The sequence below is a fragment of the Thunnus albacares genome, chromosome 12, assembly GCF_914725855.1.
Source record: "Thunnus albacares chromosome 12, fThuAlb1.1, whole genome shotgun sequence".
NCBI classification, from domain to species: domain Eukaryota; kingdom Metazoa; phylum Chordata; class Actinopteri; order Scombriformes; family Scombridae; genus Thunnus; species Thunnus albacares.
Window position 1 is genome coordinate 17,078,300 of NC_058117.1, and position 27,773 is coordinate 17,106,072.

The window sequence follows — 27,773 nt, forward strand, 5'->3', positions numbered from 1 at the left end:
GATTGTGATTTTAGTGTTACAATTTAATAGAGACAAAAATTAGGTTGAAACTATACACAGTGTATCTGACTCTATTGCAATCATTTATAAAAACAAGACTCAGGTTCAGATTTGGTGTTTTTACTGGGTGCTGAATTTGTGGATCAATTTGTTTCTGGCCCAATTTCATGGCTTCATTAAATCGCTATGAAGGGCAATGTGCTTTTGAGTGACATATGCAATGTCCTAATTCCATACTAATTGTATACAATACTATACTAAATACTAATTATCTCAATATACTGTTTTTGCAGTTAGTAAAAAAATAAATCACCAAACTTAAACTTCACAAACAAACATGTATTTGTGAAGTTTAACTTGTATGTGTATCTGTCATGTATCTAACTGTCCAATGATTTTATAGGTTTTATATGGTGTCGTTTTGTTTTCTGGGGTGTTCACAAAGCTGTTTTACCACCATCCACAATTTGTTTTAATTTTTTCCAGCAGTGAGCAGCTTCTCAGTTGCCTTTAAACACTCCAACACACTCAAAGCACTTTTAAGTATGCCCACTGACCTTTTTGTATAGTTTATTTTGACACTTTTCCACTGTGAACGCACTACATACAGAGAATACGGCTACAGTCTGGATCTAGTTGAAATTTAGTATAGAAGCGACAGCCCTGCAATTGTCTTCATGTTTTTAAGCATACAGTACATTGATATTTACTAACTAGTTGCAGGGGATAACAAATGCAATCTGAAGGAAATACTAAACTAGAAACAATAACAGGTTGTGTGGTGCAATCTATAAAATACATGAAATACACATTCACTTTGGAATTTTAGGAACATTTGTAAACAGTTTATTCTGAATGTCATAATGGTTCTGCAGTGGATCTGGCTTTTGTAAGGCCTGTGGAGTGAGAATAGTTCAATGGAGGGTTTTTGGTAACACAACATGTTAGTCTGCTATTGTGCAGCGTGAACTACATCAACACTGTGAGAACTGGTATACAAAGTCACACTGTATGAAAAAGATCAAGACATGAAACCATCAACATTCAATCTTTACATACAATCTTTGGATTGCAAGAAATATTTCTTGTAATCCAAAACACTTGACACAGTACAGTAAAATGACTAATAAATGTCACAATAATCTGATATCATTGCAGGAAATCCACACACCGTAGCTAATTAATAGTTCATGCACACGTAATTTGGGGAAATAACATTCTTTGGAAAACATAATCTATGGTAGGTCTTAGATTCAAAGGAGTTAGGAGTTAAACTAACTTATGAACACATTGTATACTGACCCCTAATGGACACACAGATGACGACAATAATGTACATTATTTTTGAATATTCCATTATGGTTTTTATACAATCTGCATTTATTTTTTTCACCTATAACTCATAATGTTTTCAGCTTCTCTGGGGTTCATTGACCTTACAGACCTTACTTGTTCTGTGATTGAAGTTTGTTTTTAGCTGGAATAAATGTTTAGCGTACACCATTTGATTGCCCCTGAATATGACTTCATTATTTTGCTACAGCTACAGTAACTGTGTACAAACTCAATGGCTTTTACATAATGTCATCACAAAGTACAATTTCTGAAAGCATGTTTGACAGTGTATTAAAAAGATTACTTGTTTATAATTCTCATTTTGACTCTTCATATCCACTGGCAGATGGATAAGAAAAACTAATTATTTAGGTCATTATCACTTTATAGTAAATTAGAAAATAAACAATGATTTTGTCATTTCTGTAACAAGAAAAACTTGCTCTGAAACTGGTCAGTTCAACTTGAAACTTTCAACTCTACTGCTCATATAGATAAGTTTGGCAGAAGAAAATGATGCAGTAATTTGAAAATGCAATTGAACTGTCACACATAGAAGGCATTAAAAGAGAATGTCTCTATGAAAACAGCAAGTTATAAATGACATCTTCCAGTGCCTTAGGCAGCACAAATGAAATTTCATTTACCTCTAATGTATTTGGGGGCAGTATAAAGACGATATCTCAAAACCTCAGCACATAAAATCAACACTATCTGCATGGCTGTTTTTGAGTGATTTGGTTTAACTAACCCCTTAAATACATTATAGTTTGGAGATGTTGCCATCATAATCAGAAAGTCATTTGGAGGGAATGTGGGAAATCTGCCAAGTGAACCAAGTTTATCAGATCAAGGAGGAACAACCGCAGTTGTCCAATATTTTCTGGATGACATCTACCTTTATTTTGCCTTCCAGAGCTCGACACAGCTTCCCAATTGTACAGCCAATACTTCCCTCCTTCATTTTCCAGCGCTCCAGCATCTGGTGCACCATCTCTGGTAGGCCATCAAGGTAGTAGTCATGCTCAATGGTCTCTATTTCCACACTGGTCAGACCCAGGCTCCGTGCACAACGCTTCCATTTGTTCCCGATGTTGTCCCTCAGCAGATCCAGGTGCTCTTCAGTCACGGCATGGTCCTCTAAATGAAATGGTGAAGGTAAATCTAGTAAGTGAGCAATAAATGGGCGACAAAATCAACTCTAATGTGAGATTGGTTGAAGTTTAACATTAATTGTTGAACTAGAAATTATTGTTTAACTATTTGAAACTTGTTGTGGCTCTCACCTGGCCCCTGTATTGCATGATACAGTAAGCCTGCTGTATGTATTACTGCTTATGAATGACTGGTAGAGCTGAAATGACTAGTGGATTAATTTGTTTGATTTGAGTTGATAGACAGAAAATTAATTAAACACTGTTTTGATATTCAAATAATTGTTTTAGTGATTTTTTCAAGCAAAAATACACAACATTTTCTGATTTCAGCTTCTCAAATTTAAGTATTTTATGCTTCTCTTCATTATATATGATAGCAAACTGAATATCTTTGGTTTTAGGACTGTTGGTCAGACAAAATAAAAAATCTATTCATTGATATAAATCAATATTTAACTGTTATAGTTTACCATATTTCTGAATGGCTTCTTTGATTGGAGAGTTAGCTGAGCTGCTAGCAGCTGAAGATAATGAACTATGGGAAGACTCGTAACCTAGGATACTCAGCGTGTTGTTGTTGCCAATCTGGATGCCCCTGGCATTCTTAATGTAAAGAGATGCTGGAACAAAAAACAAACAAACAAACACATATAAATAGTCATTCCAGCACATGCCAGTCAAAGGTGACAGAAGCAGCTGTTAACAAGTCAGAGATTGCTGAAGGAATGCTTCATCAAACATGTTTGTATGTACCTGGATCTTGTAGCGAGGCACCCTTGGAAGGGGTAAAGAGACGTCCAGGAGTGATATCAGGGGCACCTGTATCAGACACTGGATAAACTGGCCAGGACTGTTGGCGGTCATAGTGGGAATATGGATGTTGCTGGTTAAAGTGGGATAGAGAAGGGGTGCTGGCAGACATAGGTAAGTGGGATGCAGTGGGTGTGGAGGAGGACATGGATTCATAGAGACCAGCAGTAGGGCGATACCAAGTCTCTTCCTGGCTGGTTGGCTGCACTGCTTCAGCTTTTGTCCAGGAATGGACAGAGGAAACAGAAGAGGGCCTGTCTTGTTCTGGTTGCCTAACAGTATTATCTGAAATGCTGAAGTGGTTTGGCAGGAAGTTATTGTTCTGATGAAAGCTGTTGGCAGGGTCAGGCTGGTTCTCATTGTTATAGCTGCCGTAGATGTGGTACTTCAACTCCCGATCTAGTTTCTCCTCAACAGCTGGAGGGCTGCTGGCTACCTTTGCGTCTGTCTGAATCTCGGGCTCCACTGACTCCATAGGTGGGTGGCATTGGATGCAATGCAGGTCCTCAATACTAGCTTCAACTGGCACAGATACATTTCTGTCTGAACTCATCAAAGGAGCTGGGCAGTCTGGAAGGTGAGAAAAGAAGTTGATACAATAGAGCTACTCAATCCAACAATTTCTCAAGCTTTCAGAGCATTTACAACATTTAATGTAATAGCATGCAGCAAAAGGTGGACATTAGAGAGTGTATTTCCAGGACATCAAGATTACCAACCATGCTCACCTGCCGAAATACATTCACGGGTCATTGATAAAGACTTCATCTTCTCAACAAATTCTTCTGGGCCTTCATATGAGTCCTGCGTAAAAATGACATGTAGATTCATGATATAATGTCCTTAGAATTGCTGTTTGTCTTGCTTCAATTTCACTTCAAAATCTATAACTTAGTGTCTTCACTGTGCATACAAGACAAGATTATAACATCAACTCCTAGAGCAAATATATTTACCCTCAGAAGACGTAAGTCTGTCTCTACATATGGTTCAAGCTTTTCCATGTAGAAAGGAAGAAATAAGTCATAGCCCTCTGCAAAAAAAAAAAAAGGGAGGAGGGGGGGAGAAGAAGAGTGAGAAGACAATTTGCGTCATAGACTGAAGGAAAGAAAAACAAGAACATTTGTATGTGCTTGTCCTGCATATTGACAACTAACTACAGAACAACTGAGAGCAAAAACAATACACTGTTGTAAAAATCTTTTATGGAATTAAAGAACCACATATTCATCAAATAAGCTCAGAAAACGTCCAGAACCTTGAGATTATGGCAGAGATACTGATAATAAAATCCCTAAATTTTTTACTGTACATTTTCAAAAACAGATATTATTATAGAAGCAGCTTGCATTTTCTAATTTATAAAAAATACATTTCAATATTTTAAGCTTTCATTCAATAACAGCAATAATTAGGCTTGTTATGACAGTGCTGTAATACTCATTTTCAGGATGCAGATTAGCTGTGGAGTAACTAACAGAGATTAAATAAAATGTTTGGTTCCATTAGCTCTCACATACCTGTTTTGCATTACTGGACAATATCATGTTCCACTGATACACACTGGACCACATACTTTATTCCTTATAATACACACACACACACACACACACACACACACACACACACACACACACACACACACACAAAGCATACCTTTAAATGTCGGCCTTTTCTGTGGACTGCCATCCCAGCATCTCTTCATTAGGTCAGTTATCTCTGTAGGAGTGTTCTCTGGAATAAGGTTCTCTGCTGGTCTTTCACCATTACGGACACACTGGCTGATATGGTCTTCACTCCTGGCATCTGGACGTAAAAAGATACTTACTTTGGATGCCTGCATGCCTTTTACCAAAATTTAAGCCATTTAGTTAACGGTTATGAATGTGGCAATATGAAAATAATCCAGACGCTGCTACATTATTTCATGGTCAATCTGATAAATCAATACAATATGTCTTGTTCAGCAGGTTTTGGCATCCCAACTCACTTGGATAAGGCTCTTCGCCTGTGAGGATGACCCAAACCACAATTGCAAAGCTGTAGACGTCAGACTTCTCAGTGGAGGCTGTATGTATACTCTCCAGGTGCTCAGGAGCCATGTAGCTCAGTGTCCCTGCACCTCTCGCCCCGGCTGTTCTGCCCATACGACTCTTCCTGCGAGACTCCTCCTTTGTGAGTTTGCTCCATGTGTGGCAGGTGGCCAGGCCGAGGTCTGCAATCTAGAAAGCACAGGGAAAACATGCTTAGATTATCATGATAGTATATGCGGTTTCATGGGTCACAGAGTGCAATATACCTTGATGTGAAAATCCTTGTCCACTAGAATGTTTTCTGGCTTGAGGTCCTTGTGTATGACGTGTTTGTCTGTAAGGTACACCATCCCTTCCAAAATCTCCAAGATTATTCTGCCTTTGATGGACATTGGCACAGAGACCTAAGAACCGAGAAAAATAGTATTAATCGTTCACTTCATATGAAAAGTACCCTAATGTGAGTTATTTAAAGCTGCAAACTGTGTACAGTATGAAAAGTAGAAGATGGACATTCATTAATCTTTCCCTTTTCAGTGTGATTAGATATTAAACCTACTGACCTGCTCAAGCATGGCAAACAGGTTGCCCCTGGGGATGAGTTCCAAGACTAAGGAGCAGTCTCTATCCTCCATAATCACACCCAGCAACTTGACCACACGCTCATGGTTCAGGCTTGCCATAATGTTCCCCTCCTCCAGCAGCGACCTTTTACTATCCCTGGAAAGTATAGTAAATAAAATGAAAGCCAGACATGGTATAGTACAAGTGATAAAGTGAGCATCATGTTGAGACAAGGCAAGACATACGGATGCACAGATAAAATACACTGAATCGGTTTGAGCCATTGTTTGAGCAGATCAGGTGTCAGTCATGATGTGACTGATCCACATCAAATACAGCTTTTTTAAAAAAATGTCATAAAATGTTGTGTTTGCGCTCTCTGTTACAGTTTTTCAGACAAGGCTGCCTGTAAACTCAGTTGTTAGTGCCACAGAAATCCCTGCCCTAATGTTACTGTACATACAGTATTACTAAAAATGAGTTTCATGCAGTGCAGTACAGATTTAAAATGTAGGGAATAAAGAGCACTTGTGCTGGATCAGTGGTCAGTATCTGCAGGTATCCATAGCACGTGGATTGGTGCATCCCTTGCAGGACACATGGGACATGTGAATGTGAAATCAAATGGCCATATCAAGGCAGCAATAAAAATATGGATGTACTTTTTGTAGGAAATGATGTAAATCTAAATATTGCAGAAAAGTTGAGTATGGGTCATGTCTGAAAAACGGATGTTGGACCCACATCCGCATTTCTGATGAACAGACTGTTCTCTTTATAGAAAGCAGTGCATTAGGAGTGGCTAGACATGTTGTTATAATATCAATTATAAGCTTACAACGATAGTGTAAATTCTTTCCTGCAACAGTGAAAACATCACCGAGCTGTGTGGAGAGTCTGCCTGAAGTGTCCTGCTCGACACATGATTTAAGTTAGTATTTAATCGTAGGGGAATACCCGGCACAGTCCTTACAGTAACAGAGACACAAACAACTCACTCATTGCGAAGAGGGCCTGTATACATAGTCTTCAACACCACCTGGCCGAGGGTCGCATGGTAGCACAGGTAAACTTCTCCAAATCCTCCGTAATCCAGGGCCTCTTTTTTGATAAGATCAGTCGATCTCATATGAAGTGAAGAGTCTGGCGCGGTGGCCATCCCTGAGTAGAAGTCACATTTTAACAGCTTGACGAGACAGAGCTCAGAAAAAAACTCATAACACAGTGGATAAAACCTGTTAGCTGTCACAAAGCAAATGCAAATAAGCTGAGCAGACGGATGAAATGAGCAAAGGGGGGAACTCAGTCATCCAGAAACATGAAAACATGTCGACACACTCACGTCAGTCACGTCTAGCTAAGTTTCAGAAACAACACAAACTTTGCGTTAGCTAGCCCTCGTAACCAAACTCTTCACCCGAAAAAAGCAACATTATACGCGGCATTTGCTTTCAATAACATCGACACTGGAATAAATGAGTTACCAAAAGTGATGTAAAGTCCAAGTAGGGCACTTTATTTGTAGTTCCGGGAATTTCTCGACGTCCAACTGAAATTAAGTGAAACCGGACAGACGACATAAAAACTACAAACAGCCCTACAAATCGATACCAGAGCAGGATGGTAAGCAGCTACAGGCTTCCGTGGCCGAAAAGGCTTAAACATTTCATAATGGAGAACTTCATAATGCAGGATGCCAATTTATAGCCATTTCTTTACTAACTTTATCTCAAATGGGTTTGTAAAACACATAATTCCTCTGGTCCTCTGCACCATTGTGAATCTTGTCGTGTGGCACTGTCGCCACCTACTGGCGACATTTATTATTACAGACTAAATAACCACAAATCACCACTGTAGTACAACACCTGTACATCCATTTAAGATTTGAGGGTGATATTGTCTCCATTGATACTGATCTCCAGACAGTTTCATCTTTATATCAGCCAGGACTAAAACTGTTAAAGAAAACGGAAGAATAATGAAGAAAACTAGAATTATTTGATGTTTTGGAAGCACAATGATAAATCAATTTCCCATCATTATTAATTAAAGCAGCACAGCTAACATAGCATCCTTGCATAATTTAAAAAGGTACAGATTCATTGATAAAACAAGCGTTTAAGTGAAACTAGAGTGGGAAACCACCTAAATTGTAGCCTCTGACAGCGTGGGCGATGTATGACATGTAGACCTACATTTTGGGCAGCCTATCTGTGAAGACTCACACTATAAATTCCTCCTTTTGCACACTAAAGCCACAACAAAGCAGTATCATATTTACCTGTCTTGTTGTCTCGGTTTTCTGGTTTGCATTTTCTTTTTCTATAATTCACACTTATTGCTGGTAATCTTCAGGTCGTTCTCCTCGGCCCCACTCACTTCACAGTTCAGTGAAGTGAGTGCAATCGACCAAACAAACAAAAAAATCGATGAATAATATTAGTCAATTTACATTAAAACTACTTTCATCTACAATTAAAATAGTTTGAAAAATAATTTTGATGACCTGTGGTGAGATCTGTGGTCATACCTGTTGTGATTAAGTGTGCATTATCACTCATCTTAGGCAACAGTTGTTTACACATATTTTGTATGATACATGAGTACAGTTATTCCAAGTATTCAACTAGGAGGCAATGGTCATTTTAGACAAATTCATCACTAAACTTTTAAGATGGAACGTTCTTTAAACACATTGTTAAATCTTGAAACTGAAACTGAAACAACAGGCATGAAGAGCAGGCGTATTCTCCAGTTCACACCATGTGTTTCAAATCCTGGTGGCGATACACAAGACCATCTCACTATGTAAAACACTGCGTGTAGCTGAGTGTCTCCTGCAGATGCCTCCTTACATTAGAGTTGCAGTCTGGTGGTCAAACACTACCCGACATAGAACAACAACAACAGATCACCAGAAAGTTAAACCAAATGGGGCCTGTGGTTTAGTGTGGTGTTCTGTCAATTTGGGGCAGTGGGTAGCAGTACTTCCTGTTGATGTTCTTTAGGATGTGAAGATAACCAGTACAGAACTGGCAGGTGCCATCATTTAACAGTTTGATCTTATCAGTTTTCTGTACAACTGCCTGGCTCTTAACAGAGTCACTTGTGTCCTGCTGTAAGGTGGTAGGTGCACTTCTCATTTTTGGTGGCAAAAATACAATGTAGTCATTTAACAGAGTGCACAGGATCTGGCACCAATGAGTCTGTGATGCCATAGATGTTACAGCTTCACAGGACTCACATTAACTGCCTGGTCATGGGGGAGGATGATAGTCCAGTGTTCTTTTACAGTGTTGTTTATCCACGCATTATCCTGCGAGGTTAATGTAACAGCATCCAGCTCTAGTAGTGGTGCTGTCGTTCCTTCCCATCCCAGCAACCAGATTCATTTCTCTGCTTCTGAGAAACTGTTTACATAATTCGCAAAGGATTGCAACAGTCACGGACAAGGTACAGTAGCTGGCCCCACTGCTGGTAGCCTATAGCAGAGGATGCGATACAACCTTACACAACCTTTCCTCATTCTGCCCCATGCATCAGCACAGAGATTTGGGGTGAAGAGGCACAGTTAAAGATGGTTGTGGGGCCTATAAGACAAACCTGTGTCCTAGAAAATACATTAATGTACAACTAAATTGCAACAGCAAATATAATCATGTATTTGGGAAGTTGCAAAAATGTTGATACTGAAAATGAGGGAAATGTTCAGAGGCCTTGTAGTTATTTTAGGAAGTATTAGTTCCTCTCTTCCTGTGGTGGTGTACTTGGATTAGGAAGTACATGTCTGCAGCAAAAGCCCATAGACTCTTCCTCTCCTGACAATGGCTGGAAAGCATGTATTAACTAACTTTGTTTCATTAAAACAGTACTCATAAGAGTTATTAGCTCTTCAGCATTTAGGCAACGACTATCTCTGAAACACATCTCTCTTATCACTTTGCATATAATGCACAAATTACAATATGTTGTGAATTATATCAAAATCTTGCCCCAAAAGCTAATCATGATCTGACTATCTGTGCTATTTATTTTTTTAAAAGACCACAAAAAATGGTTATTTGATATCTGCCACACTCCTGTTCTATTTTCCATAGTGACTTTGTCATCCAGCTCACTTGAGTAACCGGCCACTGTATTAATCTTCAAGTGCTTGGCTAATTTTGTTCTGGTATGTAGACACTTGTGTTGTCAAAGTTTATTTTAGGGTTAGGCATTTGCTTTCGTAAAGCCAGGGGACAGCCTATGGATATTCTCATCATATCTAACTATAAGTCCAAGGTAGGTTTGGTCCACACTTATTATATCCAAAAGCCGCGTTCCTTACATTGGCAAACTACAAATCCCAGCATTCAACACGGGGAGTTTGGGCAGCACTGCTCGACTCTCTCGGGCGCGGAGCTGCTGCTTGTTAGGCGCCCCTACAGCGGGATTGGGAAGCCGTCACGGAACTGACTGGATACTCATTTTTACCAACAAGGAAATACAGCGCAGCATTTCAGTCCATTAGTCCTTTCTGTGGTCGTTTTTCAACATGGGTAATGGCATTAATAAGGTATGATTTTCATCTGTTGCATGCGCTTTACTCTGGACTGCCCACACGACTGGTATCCTGTGATTGGAGTGTCAATAGAGTCTCTTGACATATTTAGGATTTTTTAAAATCACAATAAAAAGTTGCGTCTCTTTGCATAGTTTTACAAGATATATAGGCTTGACGTGACGTCTGTTCAAAAGAATTAACCATAACCCTTTTAACTTAGGTGGTCTAAATATGCATGTTTAACGTATTTTACCTTTACCTGTTTTACCTGATCACTTATTCAGCTAGTCACATGATCACAGGTGCAGAATTTAACCATTGGCAAATAACATATTTTGGTGATTTTTCTAATTTAAAAGATGCAAACACAGCTTCTCTAGGCCAGTGCTTCTCAAAGTGGGGTCCGGGGACCCCCAGGAGTCCTTTAGGGGGTTCCAGAGGGTCCCCAGAAAAAAGGGGATAATCTATTTTCATTATAATTCCATCCATAACTAAGACAATGACAGAATGTATGACTATTTTGGTTATGGATTTCATACATGTTCTGTAATAAAACATTGTAAAGTAAAAATCTTATCAGATGGAGGTCCCTGGTCTAATTTAGGGGTCCTTGATGTGAAAAAGTTTGAGAACCACTGCTTTAGGATATGGAACATAAAACACAATATTTTCAGCAAACACTAATGCATAGTTACTTGTAATGTCATAAATTGAATAAAAGTTAAACAAAATCATTGTAGCATCTGTAATAGTTTGGGCCCCTACAGTATTTAGTAACACCGCCTCTGGCAGATATCACAGCTTACAAACGTTTTTTGCAGCCAGCTAAAAATCTTTCAATTCTTGTATTTGGTATTTCCTCCCATTCTTCTTTGCGAAAGGCTTCTAGTTCTGCAATATTCTTGGCCCTGTTAGGATTAGTTAGCCTGTTAAATCCGCCTGCAGGTTTTTTGCAGTCAAATGGAGGTTTTGATTTGCCTTTATGAGCAGCATACGAGCAGTTCTTTCCAAGAGTTTTCTTGGTCTTCCAGATCTCATCTTGACCTCTACAGTTCCCCTAAACTGCCATTACATTTCACACTGTGGAAACTGCAAGCTGACAACACTTTACTATCTTCTTGTAGCCGTCCTCTGCATCGTGGGCTTCGAGAACTTTCATTTTCAGAGTCTTACACAGCTGCTTAGAGGAACTCATGGTTGCTGAGTGTTCACACAAGATTTAAAAAGTCAGACTATTTGTAAAGCTTTGAAATTGGTACAAGCTGACATTTCCCAATGACAATCATTGACATGCCTGAGGCCTAACAAGCAGATTAAGGTCTGAGACCTTTTAAAAAGAATCTGAGACTTCGGAACTCCTAGGGTGCCCAAACTTTTGCACCAGCCACAATGATGTTTTTATTTTTGTTCAATATATGACATAAAAAGCAACTCTGCAGTAATGTTTGCTGAAAACATTGTGTTTTAGGTTCCATATCCTAGGGAGACTGTGTTTACATCTTTTCAATTAAAAAAATCACCAAAATATGTTATTTATCAAATTGTGCCCAAATTTTTACATACCACTGTAGTTACTGTATATCTAATAATCACCCTATATCCATGGTGACATTTTGAGTCAGCTGTTGTACCACTTCACTACATCAATGATGCTTTCACCATGTCTGCTTCAAATGTGTACATATTCTCTGTCCTTATAGGTCCTGCCTGACTTATACTTGGGAAATTTCAAAGGTGAGTATAAGTGTATTTTTTTGTCCTGTTGATTTTGTTCTTAATTAGACTATATGACAGAACATTATCATTGTCCATGTTTGTGGTGTTCTTTTTTTTGTATGTCAGATGCAAGAGACCGAGAACTGTTAGCCAGAAACAACATCACACACATCCTGTCCATTCATGACAGTGCAGCTCCTATCCTCCAGGTGAGAAGCTTTCAGCATCTAACGTCTTTGCTCCCTCTTGCATCTATGAGTGCATATCTTAAGTTTCTCATAAATTTTTAAGCAGAGTAATCGAGCTGGCTAAAGAGATCTGATTGGCTTAGACCCTCAAGGTGTATTAGTACAGTGCACATGACTTGTACTCTGAAACACTCTATAGACCGGTCTGTCAGGTTGATCAGGAAGAGTGCCCCTTCTTGAATAAATAGTTGTCAGAGCAGAACAAGTAAACAAAAAAACAGTTTCTTACTTGTGATTCTTAAATCATGAAAAATGCCAGTCAACAACAGTTGGTTTGGTCAGTGTGCTGAATTTTGTGCATGTGTAGGTTTGAGAGTAGGCGGTTGTTCTTGCTTCAGCCAGTGTGGACTGGGCAGTTTCGCTTCATTATTATTTTTTGAAGGCTATTGATTTTGATGTGAAGTTACTCTAATAGCTGCAAGTAACAATGCACCTTCTGTTTTCAGTTTTGAAATAAAAGGGAACGTGAACAAATGTGACCACAAATCAGCTTACAATTGTAGCTTTTTTTTTTTCTTTCACAGACAGTCGCACTGCCTGTGTTCACCATCATCAACACGCACGTACTGAAACCTTACGAGTGTTCATGTGCGGTGGTGGTGGTGTACATTACCTGCTGTTCATGGATTTGTGTTAAATGCATTCCAACAAGTGACTGCTGACAGGTAACTACTATACTTTGTCCCTCAGGAGATGACCTATCTCTGCATTTCAGCTGCTGACCTGCCCACACAAAACCTGTAAGTACCAAAATGTGCAGCACAACAACACAGCACAGAACAATGAGAGAGAGAGAGAGAGAGAGAGAGAGAGAGAGAGAGAGAGAGAGAGAGAGAGAGAGAGAGAGAGAGAGAGAGAGAGAGAGAGAGAGAGAGAGAGAGAGAGAGAGAGAGAGAGAGAGAGAGAGAGAGAGAGAGAGAGAGAGAGGAGAGAGAGAGAGAGAGAGAGAGAGAGAGAGAGAGAGTACCACAACCATTTGAGGCTGCACAGTGTGGGCGTCTGAGGTTCATTTTCTTCAAGCTAACGTGTAAATGATATGCTTTCACAAGCTCACAACATTCAACTGTGAACTTACTCGTTGACTAGATCACAGTAACACAGCTGGATGGTGCATGGTTGTTTTTTGATGTGAACACATAATCTGTACAAACACATTCCAGTTGTTTTACATGTGATGTGAGAGACTGGGGTGGTGCATTTTATCATCAAGGGATGCCCTGGTTTGGACACACATAAACACATCCAAACACACACACACACACACACACACATACAAATCTTTTGTGGCCAAATTCACATTTCAGGCGGCCTTTTAGCAGGAAGGAAGTCTCGCAGCTCAGTTCTGCAGTTTTAGCATGATGATTGGTGCTATGTCTCTATTTATATGTACCCCCTCTTCACACACTCACTATAGCCGTGAACATTTGCACACACACGCACACTAATGCTCCTGTCACTTTTGCTGGCCCTGTTGCCTCATGCCTTTAAAGTTCAGAGTGGTGTTGGAAATATGAAATATGACACCAACTATCTCAAACCTGAGATGAGCACACCCTCATCCTGATCTGTCCAGGATAAGAAATTAGAGGGTTTGACAAGTCAGGTGCAAAAACATACACACACCACATGCAAAAAACACACACATACTGTTGACAACCAGTTCCTTGCTCTTCTTTAGATTCATATAGGACCTGTAAGTGTCAGTGAAGACAAAATAACAGCACGTAGTCACATCTTTTCCTGCAGTTCTTGCTGCATTCTCATAATGGTTTATTGTGGTCATGACCTATTGTAACATGCGTTTTCTTATGCTCCACAGGACGCAGCACTTTAAACAAAGTATTATGTTCATGCACGAGTCCCGCCTGAAAGGAGAAGGCTGTCTCGTTCACTGGTGAGAGAAAAACTGCTTGTTGTATCTTCACCTCAGTGCTAGAATCAAGGTTTGCTCATACGGGCTATTGAAACCAGATATCGTGTTTAAGCACGTGAACTCGACAGATTTCTTCCGTCTCTCTTATAATACAGTCACAGAAATGCTGAAATATAAATGTACAGTTCTGAAAAATAACTGAGATCAACCGAGCACACAAGTGAAGCCATGTGTAACTGCAGCACAGAGGAGATGAAATGATAAGCAAAAGCCTATTCTTGAACTTCCCAAAACAGAGTACAGTAACAAGACCACATTGTGTGTGTCGTGGGGTAGCTGACCATATGCTCACAGGGGAAAGTTATATTTGGTTAGACAGGGTCTTCTCAGAAAACAAGGGGAACAAATGTGTATTTATAAGATTTGCATTGCCCAAACTTTTACCACTCAATATGTCTCAGCCAAAGAATTCAAATGCATTCAAATATATAGTTTATAATGTGTGTATTTAATCAGTGACTGCACCTCACTCCCCTTGTTTTACCTCCTAATTCTTGCCTGTAGTCTGGTTGGTGTCACTGCTGTAGATATATAATCTGATAGTTATTACCGCTAAATTTTTGGGCTTATTTACATGATCTCCAGTCCTGACAGGTGAGAAGGCTAGATGTTTACAACTTTGAGCTCTCATACTGTACGTTTACATGCACATTAGTATCCAGGTTTTGATTGTTTTCATACAATATTCAGGATATGTTGTTCACATGAAATATAGAGAAATCTGGTTATTCATATTCCTGTTTGCATGGCTTTAATATTGTCCTGGTTTTCTGCATTGGTGCAGGTGTGACTTGTCCACATCTAGCAAATCTGTCATTACTGCACCAACTAAGTTAGCTCAATAGTTAAGGATGAACTCAGTTTAGTTTCTGGCTACCTGGACCACTCTGCTGGATTTAGCTTCTCTCTCTAATCTTTGGTAATGTAAGACAACGATTGAATATATCCTCTGCATTACCACTAGGACATCATTTTGACTTTTACTGCCTACTATGTAACTTCAGTTGAGGTCACATCTGTGAACATGTCAGAAACTAATCAGAAACCGGGACAAGATTTCTAACAAAATACTTTAGCTACCATTTTTAGATTTCTAAACCAGGATATGATGTTTACATGTAGAAACACTAAACCGGAAAAAAAACAACTGTGAAAAACCTAATCATAAGCAGGATGCTCCGATGTGAGTTGAAACTGAAAATGATGCTAATCATATAGTCTAACAGTTTAATTAAGTTAAATTCATGCATCACACTCATCATATTCTTTGGCCATCCCTTTTTTCGTGCAGTTTGGCAGGTGTGTCCCGCAGTGTCACCTTGGTGGTAGCTTACATCATGACAGTGACAGGACTGGGTTGGCAGGAGGCACTGGCTGCGGTGAGGGTGGCCCGGCCCTGTGCTGGCCCCAACCTGGGCTTCCAGCGGCAGCTCCAGGAGTTCGAGGCTACTCAAGCTCATCAGGTCAGAAAACCACTGCATTACACAGTAGACTCAGATAGTACATTATCAGACTTGTACATAGTGTAAAAATCTTTACATTGTTATCAAAAGACAAACTTTTTTTCTTTTCCTGTAGTTCAGAGAGTGGCTACAGAAGGAATATAAGGACAACCCCTTCAATGATGAAGCTGATATACGTGACTTGCTTGCCAGAACCTCCAAAGTCAATGGGGGGGAGGTGGAAAAACAGGCATCTACCCCACCTGGAGGTATCTGAGATCTTTTACAGCTCAGCCTGGAGGCTTATACCACCTGGTCATGCTATATAAAGTATTCTGGACATATCTGGAAATCTAATGTGCTTTGGAGTGGACTACTTTCATGGCTACTGGAGTGATCATGTAGAGATCATGGACACGTACACTGGAGAGAGAGCCAGTTCAAATGAACAGCACATATTATTTTTTATCATTGATTAATTGATGTTTGTGCTGCTTCCTTTTTTTTCTAATTTAAAAATGTTGTGAACTGTGAGTTTTGTACGGTGTTGTTACGATTTCAAATTGTGAAATAAAATGAGTGAAGTGTTTTGTGAAGTTGTTAGTCGGTGGGCTGACATATTGAAGGTGATAAGACACTTTCTGTGCTGTGTTTACATCTCTGTTTCCTGGTTCTCTTCCTGTTTGTCTAATGTGCAAGGGAGGTCATGCATGGTGGCATCAAAAACACCAAGAGCACGTGCTTTTGTCACTCTTTCTGTCCAATTATCTTTAGAGACTATAAAGCAATAAATTCATAATACTTATTATATACAGAGATCCTCTTAAAACTATAGATAGCTGGGCATGCATGCGCATGTACAGCCACTGGAGGGCAGTAATACCAACAAAGTAGCCTTAAATATATGGTATTTTTTTTTAATTCAACCCATGTGTCATCCTCTGACACCGGGTATTCATGGCACATTAACCATCACACAAAATCTTAATGTTTTCCTAATGACAAAATTAAGACTTTATAGACATTTTCAGTCAGCAGTTGACAAGTCATTGGAAATTATGATGGACCTATAGATTTGTAGAAAAACGAGGATGCGTGGGGGTGGGGGGTGTATTTTTATGTCGGTGATGTGCACAGGTAATTGTTCCATTCCGAACCAGTGACTGCTCAGGGTGTCACTAGAGGGATTCCCCACCGCAGCAATGAGTGGGCGCCGAGTTTCACAGAAATGAGCGCCTGATCGCTGCGTATCTCCTCTTGAACTTCTCAGCCGGAGAGGCTCCTCCCTATCACAAATCAAGATGTGATAACATTTAAGAATAGGACACCGAGAGCTTCAAAACAGATTTCAACGAGGGGACTCACATGATCAAAGGTAGGCGACGGCTGCTTTTACATTAATGCATTTTCAACATCATAACTGATGAAAACTTTTAATTTATCAATTAACTACCAGCAATTAAACCAGGAGATAATCGTCGACTCACAGTATCACGTTTGTCAGGCACACCTCAAAATCTTACGATACTTTGATGATAAAGCCATTAACTCAATGTAAATAAATTAGTTTGTCAATCAGTTTATGATTTATGATTAAACTAGTAGCCTAAGCATGAGTTTGAATCTTATAAAAGTTGAATTAATGCCCCACTAAACTTTTAAAATGAAGTTGAGGAGGCATCTGATGTGATGTGTAATTAAGATGTATTCCAGCATGCATGGTAGGCTTGAAACCCTTCTTCTTGAAGGTTTAACTATAGCTGCATTACTTCTTATGGGTTTATTCATGCATGTATCTCAAATTAGTCAAATTTCTTTTCTCTGATAGAGATGAAAACGGCGCTACATGGCGTGTCTGAATCATGGGTAGATTCAAGTAGAAGTGATTGCTAATTTTGCGGTGGAGAGGCTATGTGGAGTTAACACAATGAACAACACACTTACTTTGGCACCTCTTTCATTACTATAATAAAGTATCACAGGAAAGCAATGTTGACAATGATAATAATGATATCTTAAGTTTTGTAACCTAATATCCTATAAATGTATTAAAATGTATTTTCTCAGCTTAGCCAAGTTAAATGTGTGAATCCTACATAAAAAAACTAAAGATAATTTTGTTTATCTAAATTATCTGTGCTTTATTCTATTCTATATTATTTCACCTTTCAGAGATGAACTTGGAGGAGGATAGCGGCCTGTCAGTCAGTTGTGGCAATGGCAAACTGAGACAGTGGCTTATTGATCAGATTGACAGCAGGAGATATCCCGGCCTTGTTTGGGAAAATGATGAAAAAAACATCTTTAGGATTCCATGGAAACATGCAGGAAAACAAGACTATAACAGAGAGGAGGATGCTGCACTCTTCAAGGTCAGACCATCCCGCTTCTGTGCTGACGCTGTGCACCTTAAGCATCTGACAATTGCATTTTGAGCACTGCACATTAATTACAACAAAAAAAATTGATTTGAACACATTTAGATATGTTTACCTTTGTTTTTACTTTAACTTATGAAAGGTTACTTCAAAAAATGTATATACGAGTGTTCATGCATTAATCCATTCTTCAAAGTCACAACTCTTTGATATTTTTTTGGTACATTGGCATTAAAAAAAGAAGTGTAAACTTATCCATTCAAATTGTTTCAGGCTTGGGCAATGTTCAAGGGGAAACATAAGGAAGGTGTGGACAAGCCAGATCCACCCACATGGAAGACAAGACTACGTTGTGCTCTTAATAAAAGCAATGACTTTGATGAGTTGGTAGAAAGAAGCCAACTGGACATCTCAGAGCCCTACAAAGTCTACAGAATCATTCCAGAGGGAGCCAAAAGAGGTACATTACGTCTACATTATATGCAGTAGGTAAAAACGTACATTCCTCCCATGCATGTGATACAGTGATAGATGTAAGATAAGGTGTTAGGAGTAAAATGGTTTATGGTTGGACTAAAGTCATGTACACAGTACACACAGACACACTTCACAAATATTGTTGATATACTATTGGCAATTTTACACATACACATGCAACACTGCAGTTGATTCCGATGAGGCAGGAAGCACAAAGGAAGCCAAAGCATGTACCAAAAAGGCCGTAGTGCTTTTTTTAGAGGGCTTCGGTTACTATGTGCAGAGTGCACACAACACAACTACGACCTCCAGCCTTGCATAACTAAGTCTGCCATCATACAGTTTTTTTGTCACACCAGAGCAGTTCTTGCTATCTGGACTAACACTTCACTCTCAAAATGAACAGGATTTAGAGTGGCGCTTTCATCAGTCGTCCGTTGCACTTTGCAAATCACTCGAATGAAAATAGCATGACCTCAGAAGTGTGCAAAACATATTCACAGTTTAAAACTGCCAAAATGGCTTAGGTTAGTTTAGGTCACAGAATATTGTTCGTCACATATTCTTATTTTATTGCTCGTTAAATTATTGTTTGTAAAGATGTGTTGGATGGGAGAGCTTTTATTGCAATGTTTGCATAGGAAAGCATGGCCATTATTGTGGACAAATTATGTGAAAAATTAATTGCTGGTATATTTACAGGAATGAAGATGAGCAGTTTGGAGGAGACAGCATCACACGTAAATGCCTTTGGCTATATTCCTCCATATACATCTCTGCACAACCAGGTCAGCAGATTCATTTTGTGACTGCTGCATCTTGCATATTGGCTCTAACACATAATTAAATCTCTAATATTATTGATAAAACAATTTATTCCAAATCTCTTGGGTTAATGATACCCCGTTTGAGTGACCATCACTTTGCTTCATTCTCAGGTATCCGGCTATATGGTTTCTCAGGAGAGAAGGGACTGGAGGGATTACAAACAACCAGAACAACAACCCCTTCCTCCTACACATCACCATGGACCTCATGCAGACCTGCAGTATGGCCAGTGCCACTACCCTTCACCCATCAGCCGGGCTTGGCCTGGCTCACACACAGAAAATGGTAAGTTATCCACACACTTAACATGGATACAACATGCAAAGCACACTGATACACATAGGAATGACTACAATACTCAACAGATATTCATTATGGTGGAATCGGTCTGTCTCAATTTTCATTTTTCACAAATATCCAAATAATGGCTTATTTTCCAACCACAGAGACCTACAGTAGTTGTGACATCCAGTCAGTTATTGTATCAAATGAGAAGTTAAGTCTGAGATGGAATAAAGTTGTCTCTTTACTGATGCAAAGCGTAAGAAGAATTTGTTATCAGAATAATTTATTATATTTCTATTATAATCATATTGCTTTATGTTTTAGCAGGTAATCAGTAGGTAGTATCAATCATTTCTGACTTGAAGACTTGTAGTTAGTCAGGTAATTTAAAGTGTCATCCATCATAGCAATCCTTCACATATTTTTCACAGTGTTTAATCTTAGAGATGGAAAGGAAAACCCAAAAAATACAAGTTCAAAGACTTACATCTATTTTGTCAGTTAACTTTTTTATGCATAAACTAGATACTTTCCAGATTATAAAGTGTATGATATAAAATGAATGGAAAAAGGAAAATAATTCTAAAATTAGATGTACAATATGAATATTGTAATTTCAGGTTTGTGTGATTTCAATTTCAAGCCTGTGGTTTCAGAGAAACTGTTGGCGATGTCAGTTTAGGTAACTGTGAAGCGCCAATTAAGAAGAGTCAAATCCTTACAGCAGTATCAAGGTAGTAATTATTATAGAAAGTATTTATTAATGAATCAGTTCATTACACTCATAGTTTGATGTAAAGTCTTAATGCATAGCACCCCTCTTAAAGTAAGTTGGACCAGATATCAGTGATTTTCTAGCAATAATGTCAACATAGTATACATGCAAAGTATGTAAAGTATGGTGTCACAGAATTGCTGTATCATCAGAGACAAAAACATTTATCAGACAAATAGCAGTGTGGTTCTGCCTCTTTCATACCCCAGACCCCCCTTGTGAACTGGGATACGCAACATTTATATGAACATGGACTTATATTGAATAGACAAACATGCAAAATTCACATGAATATACACTGGAATACAAGTGGAGACAGAACAAATGTAAACATTACAAACAATTAGAGATTAAGGCACATGAGATTCTTAAAAAAGATGAAAATGTAATCAAACTGATTTAAAATAAGATAAAATAAGAACTAGATAAAATGGATAAAAGACAATTACAAATGAAATAGGTAATAGGGAGTAAAGCCCTATTGATTGAGTTAGATTGTTGTCATATTCGGCAGCAAGATGTGTGAAAATTCAACTTCTGTGCTTTCCTGATCCACTGCAAGGATCCAACAACTTCATGTTATAGAATTTTATCTTTTGACATTTTCCAGACTTTTGTTCCAGTTCAGACTTCAATAATAAAAAAAGAGAAGTTGTATAATGCCCTTTCACATCTCAATACTTTCACATTCAATACTCTAATTATTACCCGTATTTGCTGAACTTATTCTACGCAGGTTTTCAGCTCTCCTTCCACACCTACTTTTCAGAGTCCCAACCCCCTGTGTATACAATGGACCACAACAATGCCATAACAGGTAAAGAATCATCATGGCCACACAGATGTACACAGACATTCACTCATAAGCTTGTTTTTAAATCTTTGCTATTTTTAATATATATTTGCATTTAGAGACAAGAAACAATAAACACTTTTTACAACACTTACTTACTTCCCTATTCTGAAACTCAGAGCAGCAGGCCATGATAATGAATAGTGACTCTAAATCTGTCACATGATAATCAAAAAGATGCTTGGAATGATAAGAGAGAAGTGAGTAATACTATAATACTGTGAGTAATACTAATGCCAAGTTTACTAAGAATTAAGTTTTTTTTAGCTTGACATTTTATGACCTCATCTGATCAGACTTGAGGCTCAAACTGTCATGTTGATAAAGTTTCCTACAAAGGTATATCTGCTTAACGCTTGTCTCTGTCTTCCAGATTTCAGCCTGCATGTGTCCCTATTCTACAGAGAGTCATTGGTAAAGGAGGTTACCACCATCAGCCCAGAAGGTTGTCGAATCACCTCTTCCTCCTCTTCCTCTCCATCGTCCTCTTCCTCTTCTTCCCCAAGCTCAGAGGACAAGTTTCACAGTGGGGCAGAAATCATTCTCTTTCCATTCCCGTACCCTGAGTCTCAGAGGCAGGGCGCTGAGATGCTTCCTAACGTACTGGAGAGGGGAGTGCTTCTGTGGATGGCCCCTGATGGGTTGTACGCTAAGCGGCTTTGCCAGGGACGAATATACTGGGAAGGACCTCTGGCTCCATATATGGATAAACCCAATAAGCTGGAGAAGGAGCAGCCATGCAAACTGTTTGACACCCAGCAATTCCTTGTTGGTAAGCACTAATATGTTTGCACTCTCATAGGGTTGGACATGATGACAGGAACACCTGAGTAATATGACATAATCCCATACAATATCCTTGCAATAAAAACGATTTTTGTTTGCTTATAATTTTACATTTTCCTTGAGATAGTGTCACAGACAGTGGTAGAAGACGTATTAGAAGTCAAACCCCTACTCAGACACATTTCAGAGTGTTATATAGGCCTATTTCATATATTGTATATTATGTTATTGTATTGTTGTTACTGACTAATTTATTATCTAAGCAGCTTTGGGTGGAGCCAGTTTTACTTTACAAAGTGTTTGGTAGTTTAATCTATAATGCTGCATCATGTTTTATAAGATGATAATATGTTTCATAGGTAAAATCTGAGTCTGCAAAGTCATTAGTAACTAAAGCTGTCTGATAAATGTAGTGGAGTAAAAATCACAATATTTCCCTCTAAAATGTAGTTAAGTAGAAGTATAAAGTATAACATAAAATAGACTCCAGTAGAGTACATTTGCTTTAAAATTGTACCAAAGTGCAGTAATTAAGTGAAGGTGCGTAGTTATTTTCCAGCACTGGTCACAAAGGTGTTTTTTTAGTCCATAGTTTGAAGTGTTATTGTATTGTATTGAGTTATATTGCAAGTGTTGACAGTATTTTGTCCACAAGTGTTTGTACATGGGGGTCGAATTTTACACAAGTTATTCAATATTCTGAATGTTTTCAAAGTCTTATCACAACTTTCCAATGAACTTGTAATTCAAATTACAAGACTAGCTGACTACACGCTTAGTGTCATGCTGAGTTTTCAGTCCATTTAAAATGAATAAGGTAACGGATTTGGTTTTCACTGCTCATTAAATTTTATAAGTCAATAAAATAACTAGGATGCCCTAATAATTGTGCTGCTCCAGCTATTTACAGTGTGATGATGCTTGTAGTCATGTTGATTATGGCAGTGCTGATGTTGTCGATAATAATGAAGGAGAGGCTGCAGGTGCTTTACAGTAACTGGGTAAGTCCCTCTCAGTGTAGAGGTATCACGAAGAGGCCAGTCACATTCTCATCAAGGGGCCAGAATGTGTAGAGTCCCCACCCACCTCCTGTGGTCAACCACATACTATGACAAGATGGTGTTTTCTGCTCCATTTCACTCTGAAATTTCCATCATCCTCATCAGTTGTTTCCAGCAAAGTCGCCTGGGTTTTTCATTTTTATTTCCTGTGTATTTAAATGGGACAATCTGGATTGTGTGTTGAGTAGCACATAGTGGATTTGTTGTGAGTAATGTGCTTCATGTTGATCTTTATTTTCTTGCTTTTCTTCACACAGAACTTCAAGATTTTGCCCATAATGGACGACATGTACCGAGACACCAGGTGGTACTATGTTTCGGAGATGAGTACCCCGACCCGCAGCGTCCAAGGAAGTTGATCACGGCACAGGTACTCAAACACTACACAACTTTACCTACACTAGTCGTTTAAAACAGTTCTTTAAAATCATATGGGCTATTACTATACATTCTCAGGTGGTGAAAATATGGTTATAATTATTTATCACCTTAACAAGCATAATATTATTTTAAAAATTAAAGAACCCAGTAATGTCCTACAAATGCAGTAACTACATATTTGGTCAAAATGAAAGACCTAAATCTGTCTTTTCGACATTTGTTTTATCATATAAAAACAGATTTCAAACATTAAACACAAATGTTTAATTTCTGTGAGAACAACTTGTAAAATTTGCAGTAACTACATAACAGAGCCAGTTCAAGCTATACCACAGTAACTACAACTAAAGCAAAAGTGCTGTATCAAGTGAAAGCTAGTTAGTGAGATAGCCGCGGCTAGCATTTGCTTAAAACTTACATTAAATTTAATCACTGATTTTGATTGATTTTCCCTAGCTGTAATCTGAAAAAGATAATTTTTATGAACATACATCTTGATTATTCATATAGTTATTTCACATTTGTAAATGAGTCAATAGTTTATCCATTTATGATGTAGGAAAACTTGCGAGCTTAGTCAAATATTTAATATATAGTCATATATTTAAATATATTGAAATAGTAGATTTATATGTAAATTAAAGCAGGTGGGTAGACAAACACCTACATAAACGGAGATACATTTCCTATAAGCGATGGACTGTAGATAATCAAAATAAATTTTATCTTATCGACAATAAAGCTAAAAGAACACATTTTGCTGGTAGTTACTGCATTTAACTGCATTTAACCTCTGCATTCTGTGAAGATAATCCAGTGTCTGCATTTTTAGGTTGGCTATTATGTGGTTTCTAAAATAATTTAGCAACATAGTCAGCCTAAAAATATATAAAATGAAGGCTGTTATATGATACACAGTTTACCAGCCAGCCATAAAACTTAAAACCCTTTTTTCGCACCTTCCCTGCTTCTGTAGGTACTGCTCTCTACCTTTATAGGGCATAATGGGATAATGTAAATCAGCAGTCACATGCATGTTTCATACATATAGATAACTTCATTTTAGGTGGAGCCAATGTTTGCCAGAAAATTGGTGTACTATTACCAGCAGAACAATGGCCACTACCTGCGGGCCTATGATCACATCCAGGAACAGAACACCTCTCCAACAATCGACTATCCTTCCCAGAGACCTCTACAGCATATTCAGGAGTGACAAGAATGCACATACACGAGGGTGTGAATGTGAATGTAAACCTCTGACCGTTCATGCCTTGTGACTGTTGTGACTGCAGTGCTGTGTACTGTAAATTGTAGAAGCTGTCACGGTACTCAGGGTTAGAGATGGGGAAGACCCTGTTGTTTTCACTTGCACACCTATGCGTCGTAGTCTTTGTGTCTGTAACTGTGGAGTATTGTTTTTTTTTTTTTCTCTACAAGTATTATTGTGACAGTGTGAAGGATGCGGTTTGAGGGTGGGGGGATGAGGGGAGCAGAGGGCGACTGAGACAGGAAGTACTAGCACAGGTGCACAGGAAGAATGGCCCCTAAGACAAACACTGATACGTCAAAGGGATAAAACAGAGTATGAATGAATACATATTGCATTTTCACAGGTAGCAGTTGACAATTTGATTGTTCCACTGACACACTGGAGTGGTACTGAAGACAATTATGCACTCTTCCTCTTAAACTCCACAGTAGTACTTGATATGCTAAATGAAAACATAGGCTTAGTGAACAGTCAACAATATCAGTGCATAGTCTTTTGTAGACCTGAATTCTGAGTTTCATTGCAAAAAAAAAAAAGCTACACCTGGAATGTAAGAGAAATCAATGTTATCACTGGTCTGGTGGTGTAGTAGAGGAAGCTGTTTCCCTCTTGGCTGCTACACGTATTGCAGGACACACTGTCAAAAATCTATTTCTACTAAATCTGGTCTACTTTTAAAAAATATCTTATTCCTTTAAACTATGTCAACTGTTAAAACGTAAATCTAAAAAATAGCTTGTAGGTGGTAATCAAGATAAATGAACTAGCTTGCGGTTGATTTGACATACAGTATAGTAAGATATGCCACCCACGCATCCACTTCATGTACAGTACGTGATAATTTGCTGTTTTTTGCAAAATTTTTCTTAGGTGACAGTCACTGACCAGTTTTGAATGTTGCTAGTAATTTAAAGCCATTAAAGGTTTGATTACACATGGATCTTATGGTTATTAGCATGAGAAGTCAAACCTGTATTTTAAGTCACATATATAGAAAATTCAAAGCATAGAATTGCCTGCAGCACATTATTACTGAGCAGCTTGAGGCTCAAGGTGCATTTGACCAGAAAGACTGGCCTTTATGGGCAGCCTCTGCGGGAAGTAGACTGGAAAAATGACACTCATCCTGTAACTTGAAGGGAAACTGTACTGTACCTGTTCCTCTTGATCTGAAACTAGCGACCTCACAAATGGGAAGAAAAACTACCTTTGTGGTCAGTTTGCAGGTTCAGCCAGGGAGGTGCTCTCTGGTTCCCATGCCTGAGGCCCATGTATCATCCACCAAAAGCAGTCCTGATTCCTGAAATGTCAGTTACCTATTTTGAATTTTACACATTGACGCAAAATGCAAAAGTGAGTATGGCAGAATTCCTCGTGCTGTTTAAGTCCTAAAGGCTGCAGTAGGGGGGATAAAGGTTTTGTTATGTTTTTCTTCTGTGGTCCAGAGTTTCGATCTCTGCATTTACTTCCTTCACACTTAAACCACATCACTTTCACAAACTCTGACCAAAATCACAGACGGGAATGTTTTTCTTTCTTTCTCTTTTTTTTGTGAACCATAAATCCTTATTTCTCTCATACATCCAGTCAGTCCCCCTGATTCTCTGCCCCGTGAAATTTTGTTTCCCATTACTTCAAAATCAGACATTTGACTCAAAATCAAATCCTAATAGTGAAAACGTTACCTGCTCAATGTACAGTGTGCTGTTGTATAAAAACCCTGTATATGTGTAAAGCCACGTGTGTTCATGTGTGTGGGTGTGTACATGTGTGTGTCTCACAGTTGCGGTATGACTGTTATCAGGAATTGACATTTATGGACTCAGGATAAAACATGTGACTCCCCCACCTACAACGGTAGTGACTCAAATACAGACTAACATCACACGTTACAGTTACAGTAAAACTGTCTGAAAGCTACAGAGGAAATCCCAAAAGCATGCATACTGAAAAAATATTCTTGTCTTATCTTAAATAAACCTGTCAATCTACTACTCAAGTCTGTTCCACTTTTTTTTTTTTTTTTTAGCTCTTTTTGATTTGAAAACAGTTAGAGGGAGAAAAAGAGTCATATTTAGTAAGGAAAGACTGAAAAAAAGAGAAGAAAAAGAGAAAAAGAAAAACACATTCACACATTTGCCATGGTGTTTCCCCCTCTGCAGGAAGCCACATCATTTGTAGTCTGGCTTCAGTTTTTTTCCGCCCATATAAGCCGTTACTCCAAGTGACATTGTCTCAGCCCTTCAGTCGAAGCTTTGGAGCAGATAGTTTAGTCAACTAATGCCCCAAACATCACCACCACACAAGGTTTTACAGAGAAATGAAACTATCACCTATCATATTAACTGCAACACTTTCTCCAAAAGAAAGAGACAAATATGATGCAGTATCAATCTTCATGCTTCATTTTTTCCAACTCAAATAAGAAACAGAAAAATATGTCGTAAAATCACAGTGACTTTGTAATTGTTGCAAAAAATATCTCTACTACTACAGTTTTACCACCATTCACACATGGATCATCTTATCTTGTTAAGGTTTCACTGCAATTACAGTCACATTAATGTTGATCACACTTGCTGTAAAACTTGTTTATATTTAGATTCTCTGATATTCATTTTTTAATTATTCCATTAGTTTGATACATATTCAGTATACATACATACAACATATTCAGAACTTAGTGTGTATCATGATCAGTATTAATCTTCTTTATTATTTATGTGTCATAATACATCAAGATTCAAGAAAAAAATTAGGTTGTGTCCTGAAAAAACCTAAGCAATGTTTTGCTGACATCTACCGTTTGGTGTAGCAGCAACTAAACAAAAAGCTCTTGCTGTGATATAGGAAGCAGGGGGCACAGTTACACCTTACTCCACACCAAGCTTC

The 27,773-nt window shown here is 38.5% G+C and overlaps 3 protein-coding genes across 10 annotated transcripts; 2 read left to right on the forward strand and 1 right to left on the reverse strand.

Annotated features, from left to right (window-relative positions):
* Positions 1 to 823: 823 nt before the first annotated feature.
* Positions 824 to 7,475, reverse strand: ripk1l (receptor (TNFRSF)-interacting serine-threonine kinase 1, like). Of its 4 annotated transcripts, none has more exons than XM_044367481.1 (11): positions 7,384 to 7,475; positions 6,898 to 7,060; positions 5,899 to 6,055; positions 5,602 to 5,739; positions 5,293 to 5,524; positions 4,959 to 5,108; positions 4,259 to 4,335; positions 4,031 to 4,106; positions 3,246 to 3,872; positions 2,963 to 3,112; positions 824 to 2,499 (listed from the first exon to the last, which is right to left on the reverse strand). In XM_044367481.1, the coding sequence occupies exons 2-11, from the start codon at positions 7,056 to 7,058 to the stop codon at positions 2,180 to 2,182; spliced, it is 2,088 nt and encodes a 695-aa protein (XP_044223416.1). In that variant the 5' UTR covers positions 7,059 to 7,060; positions 7,384 to 7,475; the 3' UTR covers positions 824 to 2,179. The 4 variants fall into 4 exon arrangements, with proteins under 4 accessions (XP_044223416.1, XP_044223417.1, XP_044223415.1 ...); XM_044367482.1 differs by having other exon boundaries at positions 824 to 2,475; positions 4,022 to 4,106; XM_044367480.1 differs by lacking the exon at positions 7,384 to 7,475 and adding an exon at positions 7,242 to 7,373 and having other exon boundaries at positions 4,022 to 4,106.
* dusp22b (dual specificity phosphatase 22b) lies at positions 6,885 to 16,380 on the forward strand. 3 transcript variants are annotated; one of them, XM_044367488.1, is made up of 7 exons: positions 6,885 to 6,965; positions 12,146 to 12,179; positions 12,288 to 12,370; positions 13,100 to 13,149; positions 14,229 to 14,303; positions 15,634 to 15,805; positions 15,921 to 16,380. In XM_044367488.1, the coding sequence occupies exons 1-7, from the start codon at positions 6,954 to 6,956 to the stop codon at positions 16,059 to 16,061; spliced, it is 567 nt and encodes a 188-aa protein (XP_044223423.1). In that variant the 5' UTR covers positions 6,885 to 6,953; the 3' UTR covers positions 16,062 to 16,380. The 3 variants fall into 3 exon arrangements, with proteins under 3 accessions (XP_044223423.1, XP_044223424.1, XP_044223422.1); XM_044367489.1 differs by lacking the exon at positions 6,885 to 6,965 and adding an exon at positions 7,437 to 7,522; XM_044367487.1 differs by lacking the exon at positions 6,885 to 6,965 and adding an exon at positions 10,118 to 10,457.
* A 343-nt stretch (positions 16,381 to 16,723) lies between these two features.
* Positions 16,724 to 26,880, forward strand: irf4a (interferon regulatory factor 4a). Of its 3 annotated transcripts, none has more exons than XM_044367483.1 (9): positions 16,724 to 17,159; positions 17,957 to 18,156; positions 18,436 to 18,622; positions 19,342 to 19,427; positions 19,578 to 19,752; positions 21,264 to 21,344; positions 21,754 to 22,152; positions 23,485 to 23,597; positions 24,675 to 26,880. In XM_044367483.1, exons 1-9 carry the CDS (start codon positions 17,150 to 17,152, stop codon positions 24,822 to 24,824), a joined length of 1,401 nt encoding a protein of 466 aa, XP_044223418.1. In that variant the 5' UTR covers positions 16,724 to 17,149; the 3' UTR covers positions 24,825 to 26,880. The 3 variants fall into 3 exon arrangements, with proteins under 3 accessions (XP_044223418.1, XP_044223419.1, XP_044223420.1); XM_044367484.1 differs by having other exon boundaries at positions 21,297 to 21,344; XM_044367485.1 differs by having other exon boundaries at positions 19,342 to 19,379.
* The last annotated feature ends 893 nt before the right edge of the window (positions 26,881 to 27,773 follow it).

Coding starts and splice junctions, on each gene's coding strand:
- ripk1l (XM_044367480.1), bottom strand. CDS start 7,058: ATGGCCACCGCGCCAGACTCTTCACTTCATATGAGATCGACTGATCTT. Junction 6,056..6,897: donor ACAGGCCCTCTTCGCAATGA/GTGAGTTGTTTG, acceptor TATACTTTCCAG/GGATAGTAAAAGGTCGCTGC. Junction 3,873..4,021: donor TATTTCGGCAGGTGAGCATG/GTTGGTAATCTT, acceptor CTCACCTTCCAG/ACTGCCCAGCTCCTTTGATG.
- irf4a (XM_044367483.1), top strand. Junction 22,153..23,484: donor CACCCAGCAATTCCTTGTTG/GTAAGCACTAAT, acceptor TTCTTCACACAG/AACTTCAAGATTTTGCCCAT. Junction 23,598..24,674: donor GGAAGTTGATCACGGCACAG/GTACTCAAACAC, acceptor ACTTCATTTTAG/GTGGAGCCAATGTTTGCCAG.
- dusp22b (XM_044367487.1), top strand. CDS start 10,437: ATGGGTAATGGCATTAATAAG. Junction 12,371..13,099: donor GTGCAGCTCCTATCCTCCAG/GTGAGAAGCTTT, acceptor TTTGTCCCTCAG/GAGATGACCTATCTCTGCAT. Junction 13,150..14,228: donor GACCTGCCCACACAAAACCT/GTAAGTACCAAA, acceptor TATGCTCCACAG/GACGCAGCACTTTAAACAAA.